The sequence below is a fragment of the Bufo gargarizans genome, chromosome 10 (genome assembly GCF_014858855.1).
Source record: "Bufo gargarizans isolate SCDJY-AF-19 chromosome 10, ASM1485885v1, whole genome shotgun sequence".
Taxonomy (NCBI): Eukaryota; Metazoa; Chordata; class Amphibia; order Anura; family Bufonidae; genus Bufo; species Bufo gargarizans.
The window spans coordinates 118,111,477-118,132,028 of NC_058089.1; the positions used below are offsets into that span (position 1 = coordinate 118,111,477).

Genomic DNA, 20,552 nt, shown 5'->3' on the forward strand with positions numbered 1-20,552 from the left:
AAAATACCAGTCTCCGACTTCTATTCCTTTCTTTTTACCTTTTTCTATTATGATCACAGTATCTGCTTACTGTTATTAAATTGGGCAGGTTTAAAGTGTCCCCGCTGTACCCAGTAATTGGATGTTATCCTTTTGCTCAAGTGAAAGCTGATCTGTAACAGTGCTTAAAGACCGCCAAGCACATCCAATTACCGCTGTGAGCCCTGCTAGGGACGATGCACTCGCTTTATAGAGGGTATTAAATATGTGATTTCAATAAATGGGACCATGCTCTGCTAGGTAATTCACTCCTTGCCTGACTATTTTTTTTAATGAACTATTTGCAAGATTTATATGTTCAGCAATGGCTATTTTTTTGATCTTTATTATTATTACAATTATGATTTATTTTTTGGGCCATACTATATTTGAAAGGTGCAAATACATTAATAATGGCAGTAACCACTATAATGCACTGAAACTGTTCTATTCCAGGGACTATTGATAGATTTTCTATAAAAAAAATATTCCTTGACAACTTGTCATTGTACAGAGATGTGTGAATACAAAGACCAGTATATTCAAAATACTGTATTTTCACCCTACAAGAACCCCCCCCCCCTTCCCCAAAGTGTGTGTGTGGGGGGAGTGTCAGTGTATCTTATGGGGCTAATACTAATGAGCGCTTCTACTAATGAGCGCTCTGATGGGGGGTCATTCAAATAGGGGGTCTGATCTGACTTCAGATTGTGGTCTTTTTCACATTGGGGCTCTGATTGGGGGTCTTATGAACATTGAGGGTCTGAGCTGAGGTCTGAATGCAGCCTTATTATTATTGAGGGTCTGATTAGGGGTCTTATAAACGTTGGAGGTCTGATCTGTGGTTAGATTGGGGGTTTTATTAACATTAGGGGTCTGAGCTAAGGTCTGATTGGGGGTTTTATTAACATTAGGGGTCTGAGCTAAGGTCTGATTGGGGTTCTTAATAACATTGGGGGTCTGAACTGAGGTCTCATTGGGGGTCTGAGCTGAGCTTTGATGACATTTTTTTTTTTCTTATTATGGGCAGGTGAGTCTTATAGGGCAAAGATACAGTACATTGCTTATCTTGAAGTGATCCTGATGTTTTTAGGAGTGCCATTTTGAAACGTACCTGAACCACACCTGTTTTCTGGAAATTTTAGGATGATTAAAGATATATGAGGAAGGTCATAAAAACTGAATTATATTCAAAAGAACATTGGGGGTTCTTCATATCTGGACTGTGATCCTGAGATACATCCATATTATACTCCAGAGATGTGCTCAGTATTCTACTGGTGGAGTCACTGGGGGAGATTTATCAAACTGGTGTAAAGTAGAACTGGCTTAGTTGACCATAGCAAACAATCAGATTCCACCTTATATTTTTCACAGCTCACAGGTGGAATCTGATTGGTTACTCTGGGCAACTTAGCTAGAACTACTTTACACCAGCTTGATAAATCACCTCCACTGTGTACATACATTACATTACTTATCCTGTACTGATCCTGAGTTACATCCTGTATTATACTCCAGAGCTGCACTCACTATTCTGCTGGTGCAGTCACTGTGTACATACATTACATTACTTATCCTGTACTGATCCCGAGTTACATCCTGTATTATACTCCAGAGCTGCACTCACTATTCTGCTGGTGCAGTCACTGTGTACATACATTACATTACTTATCCTGTACTGATCCTGAGTTACATCCTGTATTATACTCCAGAGCTGCACTCACTATTCTGCTGGTGCAGTCACTATGTACATACATTACTTATCCTGTACTGATCCCGAGTTACATCCTGTATTATACTCCAGAGCTGCACTCACTATTCTGCTGGTGCAGTCACTGTGTACATACATTACTTATCCTGTACTGATCCCGAGTTACATCCTGTATTATACTCCAGAGCTGCACTCACTATTCTGCTGGTGCAGTCACTGTGTACATACATTACATTACTTGGCCTGTACTGATCCTGAGTTACATCCTGTATTATACTACAGAGCTGCACTCACTATTCTGCTGGAGCAGTCACTGTGTATATACATTACATTACTTATCCTGTACTGATCCCGAGTTACATCCTGCATTATACTCCAGAGCTGCACTCACTATTCTGCTGGTGCAGTGACTGTGTACATACATTACATTACTTATCCTGTACTGATCCTGAGTTATATCTTGTATTATACCCCAGAGCTGCACTCACTATTCTGCTGGTGCAGTCACTGTGTACATACATTACTTTACTTAGCCTGTACTGATCCCGAGTTACATCCTGTATTATACTCCAGAGCTGCACTCACTATTCTGCTGGTGCAGTCACTGTGTACATACATTACATTACTTATCCTGTACTGATCCTGAGTTGCATCCTGTATTATACTCCAGAGCTGCACTCACTATTCTGCTGGTGCAGTCACTGTGTACATACATTACATTACTTATCCTGTACTGATCCTGAGTTATATCTTGTATTATACCCCAGAGCTGCACTCACTATTCTGCTGGTGCAGTCACTATGTACAGGTTGACATCCCTCTTCCTTTTGTACCTAAAAGTTAGTTTTCCCCTTGAGTCCGTGTGCATAATCTCCTTGTAAATCACTGACAAGCCATTTGAGGGATTTCTCTTTGCCTGGAAATGTTTTTTTTTTATAGATTTAAAGGGGTTTTGTCACTTCAGCAAATGGTATTTATTATGTAGAGGAAGTTAATACAAGGCATTTACTAATGTATTGTGATTGTCCATATACTGCTTCCTTTGCTGCCTGGATTCCTTTTTCCATCACATTATACACAGCTCGTTTCCATGGCTACGACCACCCTGCAATCCATCAGCAGGGGCTGTGCTTGCACATTACAGGAAAAGGCACCAGCCTAGGTATGGTCCCAGCAATCAGAGAGGGCAGCACTTCTTCCTACAGTGTGCAAGCACGGCTACCGCTGATGGATTGCAGGGTGGTCGTAACCATGGAAATGAGCAGTGTATAATGTGAGGGAAAAATGAATCCAGGCAGCAATATGGATAATAACAATACATTAGTAAGGGCCTTGTATTAACTTCCTCTACATGATAAATGCCACTTGCTAAAGTGACAAAACCCCTTTAAGTGAGTTTGAGTGTCCTTATCACTCATCTGGTGCTTTGTCTTTAGTTTTGCAGAGGACTGCTGGGAGTTTTTAGTCTTCAACTGGTCCATTGTCAAAACTTGCTGGGCAACTGGATCACCCAAGTTTAAATGTGAAATTATGTTGAATAGATATGTAACTTTCAAATCTGATAATTAATTGTAATTATGACACCATTTTTGTGACTTTTCCTATGTTTCCATGCCTATTATTTTTGAAAGAAGATATGTTGGCATCTTTACCTAATTAGATTACCTAATCTTTGCAGTATTCCCAAGCTCAGCACCGTATTATCTTTTAAAGGGGTTTTCTGGTTGTTAGATACTTATGGCCTATATTTATGCCAGGTATCAAACCCCCACTGATCTGATATTTTGACCTATCCTGAAAATTGGTCATCGATATCTAAAGATTAAAAACTACCCTAAAATGGGGTGATTGTTCATGGTTTGTCATTCTATGTTAGCCAATTTTAAAGTTTTTTTTCCAAAATCTTGATATAGATGGACTGTCCAAGATAGGTCATCAATATCAGATCGGCGGGGGTCCGACTTCTGGCACCCCTGCCAATCAGCTTTTTGAAGAGGCTGTGGTGCTCTGGGGAGTGCTGTGACCTCTTCAGAGGCCTATGACATCACATTCATCAGTCACATGGCCTAGTTCTATTCAAGTGGATGGCGCTACGCAGCCCCCTCAAAGGCTGATTGCCGGAGGTCCGGGGTATCAGTCACCCATTAATCTGATATTGATGACCAATCCTGAAAAACTGGTCATCAATATAAAAAATCTGAAAACCCCCATTAATGTCTGGGATGGAATTGTAAAGGTGTTTTAGTGGCTCTGGTATTCTTTCCAATGGTAATATTACAGTATATGAGAGCAGGGTTTCCCCACCAGGGCTTGTACATGGGCTGTGTACAATACACAGGAATACTGGCAGTTTCCTCTTGTGTTTATAGGCAATTTAATGGGGGTTTCAGCTGCCAAACCCATGACAATCGGCTGATCGTGAGCAATGATGAGACAGCATCTTTAAAGCATTCTTGTATTAAGAGCTGTATTATTATTAGATAATATGATCCCTTCTGGCAGGTAACAGCCCTCTCTGCTTTGTATACTGAAAGCATGATGCAGAATAGCCTACAGGTTACGTAATTTATCACACATAATAAATTGAGTTTCCCTTTAAGAAACCTGATTGAGCTTCTAGATATATATATATGCAGAAGGACCCAGCTTCGCTCAGGTATATTTAATCTATTTCATTTAATGTTTGTGTGTGTCGGTAAAAGATATCAAAAGTATCCACTATAACAGTAACATCCACAGCGCCCTCCCCTTTAACAGTGACCTCCAACGTGGCAGCCCCTTTATTAGTGACCTCCACAGTACCCCGTCTTGTTAACAGTGATTTACACAACACCCCACCCCCTTAGCAGTGACCTCTACAGCACCCCGCCCCTTAACACTGACCTACATAGCAGACCGTCCCCTTAACTGTGACCTCCACAGTTCCCTGTCCCCTTAACAGAGACCTCCACAGCACCCGCCCCTTTAACAGTGACCTCCACAGCGGCCTCCCCTTTAATAGAGACCTCAACAGTACCCCATCTCTTTTAACAGTGATTTCTACAACACCCGCCCCCTTAACAGTGGCCTCTACAGCAATCTGTCCCCTAAACACTGACCGCCATAGCGGACCATCCCCTTAACTGTGACCTCTACAGCAGCCTGCCCCTAGGGTGGCCAGAGGTCAGGTTTTAGGCTGGACAGTCCGACTTTCAGACTCCCTGTCCTCCGTCCGGCACAAGGCCTGGATGGACACAGGGATGTCCTTTTGAACGGCTCACTCTCAGACAGCAGCACTGTGCTGTCTAAGCATGAGCTGCAGGAGAAAGTCACCCTCCCCCCCCCCCCCCACCCCTGCAGCTGACAGTTGATTTTTACCTTCATTTCGGCCGCGGATCGGGAGGGGGCATGGCTTAGCAGGGCCTGGGGGCGTGGTTTTTAAGTTCTTCTTTTGAGGGTGGCCTGAATGGCCAACCTACCTGCCCCCTGAACTGTGACCTCCACAGCACTCCGCTGCCTTAACAGTGTCATCCACAGCTCCCAGTCCGTTTTAAAGCTGACTTGCAGCAGTAAAGAAAAATGGCAAATCTCGTGATTGTAAATGCAACGGTGCGGATTCCTTTAGCGGACATACATACATATACAGTATATCTCAAACAACATGAAAGGTGCCTGCATTCTGCTGGCAAGCAGTGGGCAGCTTTGTCTCTCTGTTTTTTTTTTTGTTTTTTTTTTATGTATACACATTGAGCGCAATCCAGCACTACTGCAGACTGTCAGGGAATGCTGGGATTTGCAGTTTTAACTGTACAACAGCTGTAAAGCCACATTGGTTATTCGAGAGAAGCTTCCCTTTTACATCGAGCACGCCATGTTTGTGCTCTTTCTCCATAACATCAGGGAATGATCAGTGTAAACCATGAGCATGATAATAACAGTGGCACATACAGCATAAGATTCAGTCTGTAAGTATTTGCCCCCCTCCCTGCATTGGATTAAATGCTATTTAACTACATGGCCCAAAACACAGTAACTGCAAGACCTTGGGGCCTGGCCAGACCAGCACAAAACTGCAGATTTATGTGATACTGGGGGAAGAATGCCTCTGAGCGTGATGTTCAAGTTCACATCCGCCTATTATTCCTTGTAGATCTGTATTCTTTTCTTGAATCAGATAGTTTTTCTTAACAATTTTTCATATACAGAAATAAAAAAAAGACCCCATCAGAGAATAAAGAAGTAGGTACATACAATCCCATTGGACATTCAGTGTTATCGAGACATTTTCATAAATCACATCCAACTTTCGATAATACAATTAAATGATACAGAAAACTACCCTTACAACTGTATTACATATTAGTATATAATAAACCACCCCCCATCCATTCCATGAGACCACACCACTTATATAGGTATAGTGTATCAGAGCACCAAGGAAGATATTGCCGACACTCTAAGTATGAGCTCAACCTCCATCCCTTCCAAGATAAACCTCCACTCCAAGTCACCTACCGTAATTTCCCTTCCCAGTTCCGGTCCCGCGTATGCATGTTGCAAAACCGCATGTATCTCTGAGACCACTCCTCCCAACACGGCCAAGAGAACCACAAACCAAGCTATGTCGCAGCGGTCCTATACACTTCCCATTTGTCCCATATTTTGGCAAACTTGGCCAAGCACTGTCTTTTAATATATGCACTTTTTTCCAGATGGAGGATCTCAGCCATTCTGTTCAAAAATTCTGCCCCAGATGGGGGCTGAAGTCTAAGCCAGTATTTAGCAATTAATTTCCTGGCCTGGAAGAGCAGACGCTGCACTCCCAAGCCTGAATTCCGTTTTTTAATGTCCAATATTCCCAGCACACATGTCCTCTGACCAGGTGGGACCATAGTTTGATATGCTTCTTTAATACACCAGTCTAAAAACTCCTAAGCTCTGTGCATCAGGGATGCAGGACTCTCCCCACATCTAGGGCAGGAAGCATCGTTCCTAAACCCGATCTTGAACAGAAAGGATGGAGTCCGATATACCCAGTGAATAAGAAATAATTGGGACATACGCTGACCCTCGCACAGTGATAAGTACTGCTTTCCATTGATCCTCTAAAATAGAACCAACCTCCCCTTCCCCCTTTTGTTTGACCACCAAGGGATCATGCTGCACAGATTTCACATATATATGGATGATATTAGTCCACTCCAGGAGTCACTTGTGAGATTCTGTTGTAACAGTGGAACTGTTTGCATGTAAGCGACATAGACTTTGCCTGGGCCTGGAATGTGTGTCATAATTGCAAAAATTGATAAAAGGCCGTATGGGGAAGGGCAAACTTATTCCTGAATCTCTCAAATGATTTAAACACACCCTCTCTTTGCAGCTGATTCAAAAACCTCACACCGTTCCGTTCCCATGGAGAGAACCCTTCCAAGCGAAATATTTCAGACAACTGAGGGTTTCTCCACAGAGGAGTGACCTGAGTAAAGCCCCGTATAGACAGCAAGTCACGACACTTACGCCAAACCTTACATATCAAATTAAGGCCTCATGCACACAACCGTTGTTTCATTCCGTGTCCGTTGTTCCGTTTTTCGTGATTTTCTGCGGACCCATTGACTTTCATGCACCGTTTGTCATCCGCGTCCGTGATTTCAGTCCGTCAAAAAAATATAACCTGTCCTTTTTTCACGGAAAACTGTTCGCGGACCCATTCAAGTCAATGGGTCAGTGAAAAAACGCAGAGGCACACAAGATTGTCGTCCGCGTCCGATTTTTTTCCTATCATTTGCATGGCAAACTTGACTTAGACTTTTTTTTGCTTTCCTTCATGTCTGGTGATCCTCCAAAAATAAAGGAAGACACACGGAAACAAAAACGGAAACTGATCACAGAACAACTGAACCCCATTTTGCGGAACGGAACACAACAACGGTCGTGTGCATGAGGCCTAAGTGTAAGATGTCCCACCAACTTGCCAGAGAGACCACTGGGCTCCAGTAGGGCTACAGGAGATTCATCTTCTATAACAGGGTTCAGCAACCTTCGGAGTTCCAGCTGCTGTGAAACTACAACTCCCAGCATGCAAACACGCTCGGCTATTTTTCTAACTCCCTTAGAAGTGAATGGAGCAGTCAGGGAGTTGTAGTTTCAGAACACCTGAAGTGCCGGCGGTTGCTGATCCCTGTTCTATAATGTGTGCTTTCAGCCGTGCAGGTGCGTTGTCTCCAGGAGCAATCCCCCAACCCCTCAATTGCTGCATCTGTGAGGCTATAAAATAAAGCCATGGATTGGGAATAGAGAGACCCCCTGCATCGTTCCCTCTCTGTAAAATATCCAGCCGGATCCTGGCCTATTTTTTGCGCCAAATCAAGTTTCTAAACAACCTTTGTATTCTAAAAAATATCCGTGTTGGAATCCACACGCATTGATTTTTTTCAGACCTGTTGTTCAGGAGTGGCTCAATATTGTTTTTCACGCAATGCCCAATGTTTGATGAAACCACTATTCCCAAATACTTGAAGCTGAGTGGATGGGAGATGGAAGCCAGCAGGGGCCGGGTCTAACGGAAACATAATTGACTTGTCCCAATTTATACGAAGACCAGACCTGTCTCCAAAGTCCTTCATAAGAGACATTATAGGGCCCAACGATCCTTTCACATCTTCCACGTATATAAGCATGTCGTCTGCATACAGGGACACGCGTTCCTCCCTTTCTCCCATGGGGAATCTCAATTCTATCTGAAGATCAAAGTAAGCATGCAAGTGGCTCAATTGCAATGGCGAGTAGAAGACTGGACAGCGGGCATCCCTGACGTGTACCTCTTCCAAACTCAAACACTTCTGATGTACCACAATTGGCTCTGATCCTAGCTTTAGGGCCACAATATAATAATTGGACCCAAGAAATAAAGGTGTTCCCAAATCCCATGACTCGCAGCACCTCCCATAGATATTGCCACTCAACACTATCAAAGGCTTTGGCAGCATCCAGGGACAGTATGGCCCGACCCCTTTCCGATTCTGACCGCCTCTGAATATTAAGAAATAACCGTCTAAGGTTAATCGAGGTACATTTATCAGGCATAAAACCAGCTTGATCACTATGTATAATGGTCGAAATGACTGCTTGTAACCGATTCGCTAGGACCTTCGCCAGTATCCTAACATCAGAAGTTAGTAGGGAGATCGGTCTATATGACTCGGGTACAGTCGGGTCTTTCCCAGGCTTTGGCAATGCAACTATTATTGCCTCCTTCATAGAAGCGGGCAGTTCTCTTTTTTGAAGGGAGTCATTAAATACAGATGGCAAAAAACTCAGCCGGTAAACCATCCAACCCGGGAGCTTTTTCATTTGGGAATGATTTAAGCGCCACCTCTAGTTCGGTCCGTGACGGAGGTTGGTCTAAGTAGGCCGCACTGTCCTTCGAAAGCCATGGGATAGCGCTCCCAGCTAGGTAATCTGCAATATTTTAACTCGCTGCTAACTTAGATTGATAAAGAGTTTTATAGGACGAATGGAATACCGCCAGAATATCTGAAACTGCTGTGACCAAAGACCCATTGGTTCCTCGAATGGACCGAATTTTTGAGGAACCATCCTGCGCCCGAACCCTGGCCAGCAGTCTGCCAGAACTCTCCCCGCCTCAAAGTATTTTTTCTTAAGAAAAAAACGTCTATTATCAGCGGTTTGAATTAGATGTTCCTCTAATTCTGTCTGTGCCGTCGCCAACAACGTCTCATGCTCACGTGAGGGATGTTCAACAAATCTCTTTTCCATTTCCATGATTAGGTCCTGGAGCTGTTTTTAGAGTTTCCCTGGACCTTGTTTTATGGCGACTAATCCGCTTTATGTTTAATCCAGCCTTACGTAAATCCCACACTACTCCCATAGGGGCCGATCCTGTATCATTAGTGAAAAATTCCTGAATCTCCTCTGTAATACCCTCCCCCCCCCCCCCCATCCACCAGCTGCAGCCAAAAAGGGTTATGCCTCCAGATGCCCACTCCAAAAGGTCTCCTTACACCCAATTGGAGCACTACATGCATAGGGGAATGGTCAGATAGACTTCTCGGCAAGTAGGCAACATCTACCACCATAGATAACCTATCTGGGGATCCTATAGCCAGGTCAATCCTAGAGAGCGAATGGTGAGAACTAGAAAAACAGGAGAACCGGCATATATATCCAGAGTCCTCACTGGCCAAATATCCTGCAGATCCAGCTCTCGTAATACAGTGGCAAAATTTGTGTCTCTACCCGAACCCGACCCTCCCATCCTGTCCAACCTCGCAGACTGACAAGTATTAAAATCACCTACTAATAACATGGGACATGGAGGGAGCTCCTCAACATAGGCCATTATTTCCTTCAACACTTCTTGTAGATCTGTATTCTGGTGCGGACACAGGGGGCAGGTACCTGGTCCTCACCAGCAAAAGAACCAGTGACTTATTAATGAGTTACTCGCCAAAAAGTCTTTGTGGATTCATTGTTGTCCATTCATCCACATGTAATTAAAGCACAAGCCTGTCAAACTGCAGCAAGCTTTCTGTATCACCTATATCCTTATGCCTCATCCATGTCCAACCTGCATTTTTGGGGCATTGTACACAGACCAATTAATTTCTATGGGTCCACAAAAAAAAAATGACAGCATGTGGATTTTATCCGTGTGCTGTCCACATGCATATCTCCATTCCGCAAATTACAGAACATGTCCTATCCTTGTCTGTAGTCATTTCTAGTAATGGAAGTGAGAAAAATGCGGATTGCACGCGGGTGTCCATATTTTGTGAATCTGTGGTTTACGGACTGCAATACGGACATGAGGCTTTACAAGATCGTCAGAAGTGTTTATGTTCTTTCTGTATTGTATTACATTGTAAAGTCTGATACCGTTTTAAATAGTATGATACATATTGTTATACGGGATGATTATTACATTTCTATGTCCTGATCAGTGATGGCCCGCGAACACATGCAGGCTGCCATATTTTCTCATAAGTCCGGCAAGGCACAGGTAAGTGCGAACAATGCAAACTGGCCATCACTGGTCCTGATAATTTGGACAGCTTTGTACTAGCAGATCAATTTCTACACCAACATAGTTTATAAACTCTTCTCTAACACACACGCACATGTACACACTTCATATAAATACGTGCCATTCTCTAGTTAATAACACTTTGCTGCTTTACATTCTCTTCCTACTCTGCTTCGTTTATTTATTCCCAGCATCTGTCCATTTTATGGGTAAATTTGCTCTGTTGCGTCCATGCCCACATGAGTGTTACAGTGGTCATGTGATATAACCAACATGGCTGCCTCCAAAATCATAACGGGAAGGTCCTGCACACGATGCATAATCTGCAACTGGCCCCTTTCTCCAAACATCATGTATCATTTACTGTACCATTGTTTTCTTAAGGCCGTTTTCACATGGTTTGTGTTTGATTGGTGGTTTCCAGTACCAAGTGCAGGTCAAGAACACAGAACAGGAGGAGATCATTCCATTATACCTCATCTCTGTAGGCTTCACTCCTGGTTTTGGCCCACAATCACTGACCATGTGAAAGCAGCCTAAGTGACAGCAAGACTATTGGCCCCCTTCAGACCTGGTCCCGGGTCTTTTGGTCCAATGTAACAGGGTTGGGCCGAGTTATGGAAACATCAAAGCCGGCCGCACTCAACTCCCATAGCAGTGAATGGGAGCTATGCCAACAGTGTAGCACATCAAGCCACATTGTCTCCGTTCACTAGTCAGGAGTTACAAAAAGAGCATAGCCGGCTGTTCTGTGCCGGCCTCTCAGCCATTTCTGTAAAACTGCTTACTCCCAGCCAGCGCTTACTATCGTTATTTTAGTCCTTTCTGAATGTGGTGTCTGACTGTAAGGGCTCATTCAGACGGCCGTATACTGTCCGCAAAAATGCAGATCAGTTTTTTTTTTGCAGACTAGACTCATTCACTTCTATGGGGCCCTTTTCTTCCATTCCACGGCTCTGCAAAACAAATTAAACATGTCCTATACTTGTCAGTGATAATCAGGACATGGCCCCATTGAAGTCTATGGGTCCGCAAAAATACTGAATGCTATCCAGTTTTTTGCGAACATGCTAAACTATCTGCAAAAAAAAAACGGATCCGCATTTTTTCAGGCCATCTGAATGAGCCCTAAATCTGAGGACCGTGAAAGGTCAACGTATGTAGGTGTTTAGATCGCTCTATATACTTTATTTCTATCTAGATGCTGATTGGATCGATGTATAATTCTCAGCAGAATGGAAATCCTTATCCAATCTGATGGCATTGTTCCTCTTCCTCTCCCACAGCAGTCCATCTCCAGTGATGTGAATGGGGTTTTTGTAACCTCATTCATCTCCTCTGGAAAAAAAAAAAAATCTGTGTGAATTGCTGTCCATACCGCAGAAAAGAAATCCAGAAGAATAGGTCATAGGCCACTTATTCTCATGGATTCTTTACCCCACCGTGCGGCATCTCGATGTGGCTCTGCAGCACATCGGACTGCACTTCTGCTGCGGAATCCTGCCATGGCTCTGCACTAGAGATGAAGATCCATTCATCAGACTTGTTGAGCAGTAAGGTGCTGGACTCGCTGCTCAGGACGCTCCCCCTTGATTGACAGGACCGGACAGCTCACCTCTCAATTTTGCGCCTGCGCAGTTTCTTCGGGTTGTGGCACAGAGTTTCCCCACCTTTTTTGTGTTTTTCACCTTAGCCAAGGTGTCCTTCATGTCCTACTATATGACAGCACCATAGAGAAAGAAAATAGATTGTTCTCTCAGTAACTACCTAGAAATTAAATGTGTTGCATTCCACGTGGGTGACCACACATCTGTCTTCGCCCTTGCATTACTCAATAGTGATGGCCATTAAAGAGATCAAGCCATTTTAACCTGATGAAGGGGGCTCTAGAATAATCAATAAAGAAGAAGCTCCTGTATTCTTCATCCAAGTGTCCTGGTAAGGTGTTATTGCGCCAACCTGCGTCTTGCTAGAGGAAACGTCGCCTCTCCTGACCTGTCTATTTTAGTAAATAATTGTATCCCCTGTAAAATAACAATTCTAAAGCATCTTTTCTTATAACTCTGCATAGTGCAGTCACTCTGTTATTCCCACTAGAAAATGATCAATACATTGACAGCTGTCTGTTAACAGTTCCCTTGTCAAAACGGAGCGCCCTCTACAGTCTGGATTCGTCCACCACGATTGGACAGCGTCAGACTGCAGAGACTCACTACCAACTGGTAACACCCAGTTATTACTTTGATGGAGGAGGAATAACAGAGGGACGGCACAACACAAAGTTATAAGGAAACAGTAAAGGCACTAAATTATTTTATAATTGTCCAAAAAATCCATATGATTTGAATTGGAACAATGATTTTGGAGAGTCTGTAGCCTGCGGACTGTAGTAGAAGTCCAAATGCCAACAGCTTTAAAGCCAAAGTGCGCCCATCTCTACCTGGGATAGTAAGCTTCAAATGACAGAGAGACTTCAGAAATGGTCAACATATTAATAGTAAGGTGGCTCTTACCTATAATGATGGCACAAGCACTTACAAGGCCTATTTCTTTTTTAAGTGTGACTTTTTCTGTAGTGGTGTCCTGGCCTGGCGTAGAATTCGGAAGGTGCGTGGTGGGCACCGGTGGCCCATGCCCTGGACTACTGCTGCTGCAGTTTTTGATCGCTTTCTCCCCTGCCATGTCTCCGGTGAGTCCTGAATTCCTTCAGCCAGCCAGACCCTTGTACAGCTCAGGGTGGACGTCCTGGTCTGTTCTTGCAAGAGACCTTGTGTCTGCCAGGTACCTTCTCTCTCCTGCACCTGCAGAGCTTACAGTGACACCACCAAGACGGGCACACTTTACATGCTGCCTTCCACAGCCAGGTCCAGGAGGAGGGGGGCACACACTCTCTCCGCTCTTAAAGACACAGAGCCTTCATCCACAGCCCACCCCCCACCCCTTCTTCGCCAGTGAAGGACAAAAAAAAAAAAAAAAAAAGTTCATTATAATCTTTTAGCTGTTAGTGCAAATATTTTCTGCACTTAGGTATTTAACTCCTCTGCGGGGTTCCTCTTGAAAATCCCTGTTAATCTTCATTATATTGGTCAGATCCATTTTGTTCGGCCTCACGTGAATACGGTATTCTGGAAGTGTAACACGTTGCATTGTTCGGTGTGGAAGAGAAGAATGCAAGCATTGATTACTTGGACCGATTCAGAGATTTCACCGCTCTTATTAAACTGCAGCCCTTTGGACCTCAGTATATTTTCACGTAGTTTTACTTAGACCATATTCACATGAGCATATTGAAATACGGACATTTAATATAGATTACGTTTTTTTTTCTATAGTTGAAACGTCATGCTTCATGCCAAAGCCCTGGAGTAGGTGGCATAACTCGATGCCCGATTACTTCACGTGCCACGGCATATCTAATATTTCAATCTTGTTACATAAGTCACTGCGCCACCTTTGTGGTTTGGTCCATAACATGCTGGGGCCCAATTTACATTGCTACCCCTATAGCTTTGTCACTGAAGTGATTTGCGGACTGTTGAAAGCGGACACCACTGCGATCCCGGCTCTCCATGGATACACAGTTAATGAACTAAGCTTTTCCAAGTAAATCCCTCTTAATATATTTAAATACTGCACATTAATCCCATGTGGAAAACTGTACGAGGCGCCGCATGTCGCAGTGAAGAAACCTTCTATAGGCTTTTGTGGGTGAGGTAAAAAAACAAAAATGCAGTAGCGTCTGTCTATCTAGCAGGGTTGTAGATGGATTGCATCTACATCTTGGAACTTCAAAAAAATAGCATCTATCTATCTAAGGCTACTTTCACACTGGCGTTTTGGTTTCCGTTTGTGAGATTCGTTCAGGGCTCCTCTCACAAGCGGTCTAAAACGGCTCAGTTTTGCCCTTAATGCATTCTAAATGGAAAAGGATCCGCTCAGAATGCCTCAGTTTGTCTCCGTTCCGCTTTGGAGGCGGACAGCAAAACGCCTGACGAAACTGAGCCAAACTGATCCGTCCTGACACACAATGTAAGTCAATGGGGACGGATCCGTTTTCTATGACGCAATCTGGCACAAAAGAAAAACGGATGCATCCTCCATTGACTTTCAATGGTGTTTAAGACGGATCCGTCTTGGCTATGTTAAAGATAATACAAATGGATCCATTCTGAACGGATGCAGACGGTTGTATTATCTGAACGGATCCGTCTGTGCAGATCCATGACGGATCCGCACCAAACGCGAGTGTGAAAGTAGCCTAATATCTATTCCTCATATCTGTCTATCCAACGTCAGGGTGGGGTGCCTAGGGCCCACCAGTGAAAATCATTCTGGGGTCCCATCGTACAGTTACATGCAAAGATTTCCTGGGGTGAACAGCAGCAAGATGCTACAATATGATAGATTATGGGGGTCCTGCAGCTACCTCCGGAAGGCAGGTCTCTGGTGAGCGTATACTGGTATGCCGGCTTCTATATCTACAAGCCACCTGATGCTTCTATGATAATGAACAGAGTAGTTTATTAAATAATCTACATGAACATGGGCTTGTTGAGGTGCTCTATGCTGCCTATCTATATGTAGTACATTCAGTCTAGTGTACCCTAAGCTACTGGTGCAGGGGCTGGGGGGGGACTAGGGGCCTGTTCCCCCTGGGGGCTAATCCAAGACCGTCTCCGTCTTTCTATCCTAAAGTATACCATTTATTCCTACAGCAAAAAATGAGTTAACAATCCCAAGTCTTGTAAGTTCATAAACGTCATGCGTTACCCCCACCAAACAAAAAGCAGGGAATGAATGCCACCATTCTCCCTTCACGTCTCTCCTCCCTGATGTGAAGACATTTTGACACTTTTGGATCCGATACAATTATTCTTTTGTGTTTTTTTTTTTTGCGATGACAAAAAGATAACTTTCATCCGAGCTTACCTAGATAAGACAGAACATGGAGTGAAAGCCGCCTACATCAGCAAAGAAGCCAGAGAATTTAGGGGGAGATTGCCAACTTCCGGGAACAGTCAGGGACAAGAAGGGTAACCAGAAGTCTCATCCGTAGCAATAACTAAAAGGCTGCTTCTATAAATTAATTTAGTGAACGGATTAAACGTAGTTGGAAATGAAGATTTTATTTAAGCAATATAGTGGTAACATGCTAAGATATGCCCCCAATGTCTGATAGGTGCAGGTCCCACCTCACCATGTTTAGAACAGAGCCTGCAAAGTGAAGGAGGGCACACTGCGCGTGTGCTGCCGCCCTCCATTTATTCCTAACAGGAGCATCGAACATTGTCGAGCTGCTCGCTTTATTTTTGTCAATCCCATTGAAATTAATGGGAGCGCACCACGCAAACACAGCCACCGCTCCATTCATTTCTATGGTGCTGATGGATATAGCAGAGTCAGAGTTCGCCTATTTTCGGAGCTCCCATAGAAATGAATAGAGGGGAGCCATGCATGCATGTCCGGGCTCTGTTCTAAAGATAGGTGGGACCCGCACCTATTAGACATTGGGGGCATAACCGAGCTATATGCCCCCAATGTCTGAGATTAGACAACCCCTTTAATGCTGATCAGCAGTATGCACCTGTAATATACCGTAACTCAGTGTGCTTTTGATTTTATATGGAGGCAAAACAATTGCTGTGTTCCAAAGCATGGCATATTACAGAGGTTACACAGTGCATTATGGAGGCATCATACAGTGGAAAATGCATATTGCCTTAGAAAGTATCGTCGTGACCAAATGTTTTGACACAAATTTTGGTGTTCACAAAGTTTGCTACTTTTAGTTTTTATGGTGGCAATTTGCATTAACTCTAATCACAAAAGCCCCATTTCATCTGCATTTCTAACTATTACTAACATCACTTCAGTGATCTTCTTGTTAGCTCAGGCGAAAGTGTTAACAAGGACAAGGCAGCTGATATCATTCTGTCATGCTGATTGGATTAGAAGAGCAGACTGATTAGGGGGGTGGGGTAGTGCTTAAATCATTGTCTTCTTCTGTGAACCGTGGTTACCTCCAAGCAAACTGGTACAGTCATAACTGCTTTGAATCAAAAGCGCGTCACAGGCAAGGTCATTGCTGCTTGTAAGACTGCATATAAAGCAACCATTTAGCAGATCACCAAGAACTTCAAAAAGAGGTTCAATAGCTGTGAAGAAGGCTTCAGGGCATCCAAGAAGGTCCAGCAAGTTCCAGGACCATCTTCTAAAGAGGATTCAGCTACAGGATCAGATCACCACCAGTGCAGAGCTTGCTTAGGAATGACATCAGGCATGAGTGCTTCTCTATGCACAGTGAGGAGAAGGCTTCTGGAGGATGGTCTGGTGTCAAGAAGGGCATCAAAAAAGCCACTTCTCTCACTGAAAAACGTCAAGGACAGATGGACATTCGGCAGGAAGTACAGGGATTCGACTGCAGAGGACTAGGGCAAAGTTCATCTTTCTGATGAAGCACCCGTTAGACTGTGTGAGTTATCTAGAAAAGTGGTTGTATGGAGCAGAATAGGTTAGCGCTACTATGAGCCCTATATCAAGCCAACAGTAAAGCATCCTGAGACCATTCACATGTGGAGTTGCTTCTCATCCAAGGGAGTGGGCGCACTTATAATTTTGCCTATGAACACTTCTATGAATGGTATGGAAACATCCTTCAAGAGCAACTTCTCCCAACCATCCAGGAGCAATTTGGTGATGAATAATGCTTTTTTCTTTTTCAAGCATGATGGAGATGGAGACCACGTCACAAGGCAATGGTGATGACCATGTGGCTCGCTGAACAAAACATTGAAACTTTGGGTCCATGGCCAGGAAACTCCCCAGATCTCAATCCCATTGAGAACCTGTGGTCAATGCTCAAAAAGTGGGTGGATAAATAAAAACACAGAAATTGTGTTAAACTCCAAACACTGATTGGGCATGGGTTGTCATCGGACAGGATTTGGCCGAGAAACTGATATCCAGCATACCAGCATTACATCAAGAGCCTGTTTAACACAGGGTGATGATCGACCCATTGTTCCCAATCATTGCCCAGTGTAACCTTGCTGAACGAGCGAATGACAAACGATAAAGCACTTTTTTGGTGGTGACTGCATATTTTATTCATACCTAAAAATGATCATTTGTCTGCAGCACACTTTCCCCTGCAGACAGGAACTGACAAGGGTATTAACTGCATGAGCGGGTGGGAATGAACGATCTTTCAGACAAACTCCTCACAATAATTGTGGCATGAAAATGAAGGCAAACGTATGGACCTGCTATCTCATTGATTGTCTGTAACGAGGGCCTATCTGCTAGCATAAAGGAAGGATTACACCATAGCTCTATGCCAGGGATTAGCAACCTTCAGCACTCCTCCGGCTGAAACTACAACTCCCAGAATGCTTCATTCGCTTCTATAGGAGTTACAAGAACAGCTGAGCGAGTGTGCATGCTGGGAGTTGTAGTTTTACAGCAGCTAGAGTGCCGAAGGTTGCTGACCCCTGATCTATGCAGCTCACTATCTCATCTGTCCATGAAGACTACACAGCTCTACTGTACATCTCAACGACCTGTGAATTAAATTATAATTTTGACAGATATGAATAGCTCTTTAGATATATTGGGGAACTGCATAAACAACACGTCCCTTAGACCTCATGCACACGACCATGCTGTTTTTTGTGGACCGCAAACCGTGGATCCGCAAAAAACGGAAGCTGCCCGTGTGCCTTCCGCAATTTGCAGAAGGGAACAATAGGCCCATTGTAGAAATGCCTATTTTTGTCTGCAAAACGGACAAGGTTAGGACATGCTATATTTTTTTTGCGGGGCCACAGAACGGAGCAACGGATGCGGACAGCACACGGAGTGCTGTCCGCATCTTTTGCGGCCCCATTGAAGTGAACGGTCGTGTGCATGAGGCCTTATACAGATGCATTATAGGTGTTTGTCAATTAACACTCAGGCCTCATTCAGATACCGGCCATGTGCGATTCACAATTTTCAGACCGCACATGGCCATAACCATAATAGAAAATACCTGTTTTTGTCTGCGACTGTGGACAAGAATAGGACATGCTCTATATTTTTTGTGGAGCCACGGAATGGAATCACGGATGCTGCCCCATTGAAATAATTTGGTCCGCACCCGTTCCACAAAATTGCGGAAAAGGTGCGGACCCGTTCATAGGACCATCTGAGTGGGCCCTTGAAGTGATATTAGAGCTTTTATCTGTGGACTTTCTATAGGACTTCATTTAAAGGGCTTCTGTCAGCCCACTAAACCGTTTTTTTTTTTTTTTTGGTTAATAATAATCCCTACACTGCGAGCTCCCTATACATAAGCTAAATATTCATTTTGGTTCAGTAGATTTAGTTAAAAAGCAATTTTTATAATATGTAAATGACCTTGCTACCAGCAAGTAGGGCGGCTACTTGCTGGTAGCAGCTGCATCCTCCGCTCCTAATGCCGCCCCCTCCGCTGTGTGATTGACAGGGCCAGGGAACGGAATTGTTCTCTGCTGGCCCTGTTTGAATTCAAAATATCGCGCCTGCGCCGTACCTGTCTTTAATCGGCGCAGGCGCACTGAGAGGCGGCCGCTCTCTCGGCCGCTCCATCCTCAATGCGCCTGCGCCGATGACGTCACATCTACACCCGGCTCAGGCGCATTGAGGATGGAGCGGCCGAGAGAGCGGCCGCCTCTCAGTGCGCCGATTAAAGACAGGTACGGCGCAGGCGCGATATTTTGAATTCAAACAGGGCCAGCAGAGAACGATTCCATTCCCTGGCCCTGTCAATCACAATGCGGAGGGGGCATCATTAGGAGCGGAGGATGCGGCTGCTACCAGCAAGTAGCCGCCCTACTTGCTGGTAGCAAGGTCATTTACATATTATAAAAATTGCTTTTTAACTAAATCTACTGAACCAAAATGAATATATAGCTTATGTATAGGGAGCTCGCAGTGTAGGGATTATTATAAAAAAAAAAAAAAAAAAACGGTTTAGTGGGCTGACAGAAGCCCTTTAACTCTCAATTTTCTTTGACAGGGTATAACGGGTATAAGCCAGTAGGTAGGTGGATGTTACAATTACTGATTCTTTTATGTACATGATGGTGTCCTTTTACAGGTCTCACTTTAGGAGGGCCAGTCCCTACTTGTGACCCAAGTCCCTCTGTCCCTCTTTGCTCCTTTTAAATCTCCCTCTTTTTGACCTGTGGTACAGATTTGCATTATTACATATATTTACAATAGTGATCCAGAAAGTGTTGTCCGGTTCCTCTCCGTTTATTACAGCCCACCTTGTAGATTATTATTTCATTAGTTGATGCTGTTTTCAAATATGTAATTTTTGTTCTACTGTGTAAAATAAAACTAATGACGTGTATAGATATGTACGAAGAATGGATATTTCATACAATGAACCTTAAAGGGTGTATTAGACACCCCGATCAGGCTGGCGATTGTCAGGAGGGAAGCGCTCCCTCCTGGCAATAGTCTGCTCGCTAGCGGAGGAGACCGCTGTTAGGGTACTTTCACCCTAGCGTTTTTGTTTTCCGATATTGTGTTCTGTCACAGGAGCTCAATACTGGAAAAAAAACGGACCAGTTTTGTCCTAATGCATTCTGAATGGAGAGCGTTCCGTTCAGTATGTATCAGTTCAGTCCCTCTTACGTTTTTTGGACAGAGAAAATACCACAGCGTGCTGTATTTTTCTCTCCAGCCATAAATACTGGTCACTTGCCGGAATGCCGGATCCAGCATTAATTTACATTGAAGTGTATTAGTGCCGCATTATGTGTTCCG

General features: G+C 44.0%; 1 protein-coding gene across 1 annotated transcript in view; it reads right to left on the bottom strand.

The window, feature by feature from the left end:
* Window positions 1–13,439, bottom strand: part of SLC7A10 (solute carrier family 7 member 10) — a 61,552-nt gene extending 48,113 nt beyond the window's left edge. Inside the window, exon 1 of the mRNA XM_044270535.1 lies at window positions 13,271–13,439. Coding sequence (XP_044126470.1) covers window positions 13,271–13,439 — 169 coding nt within the window. The remainder of the gene's footprint in view (window positions 1–13,270) is intronic.
* Window positions 13,440–20,552: the final 7,113 nt, after the last annotated feature.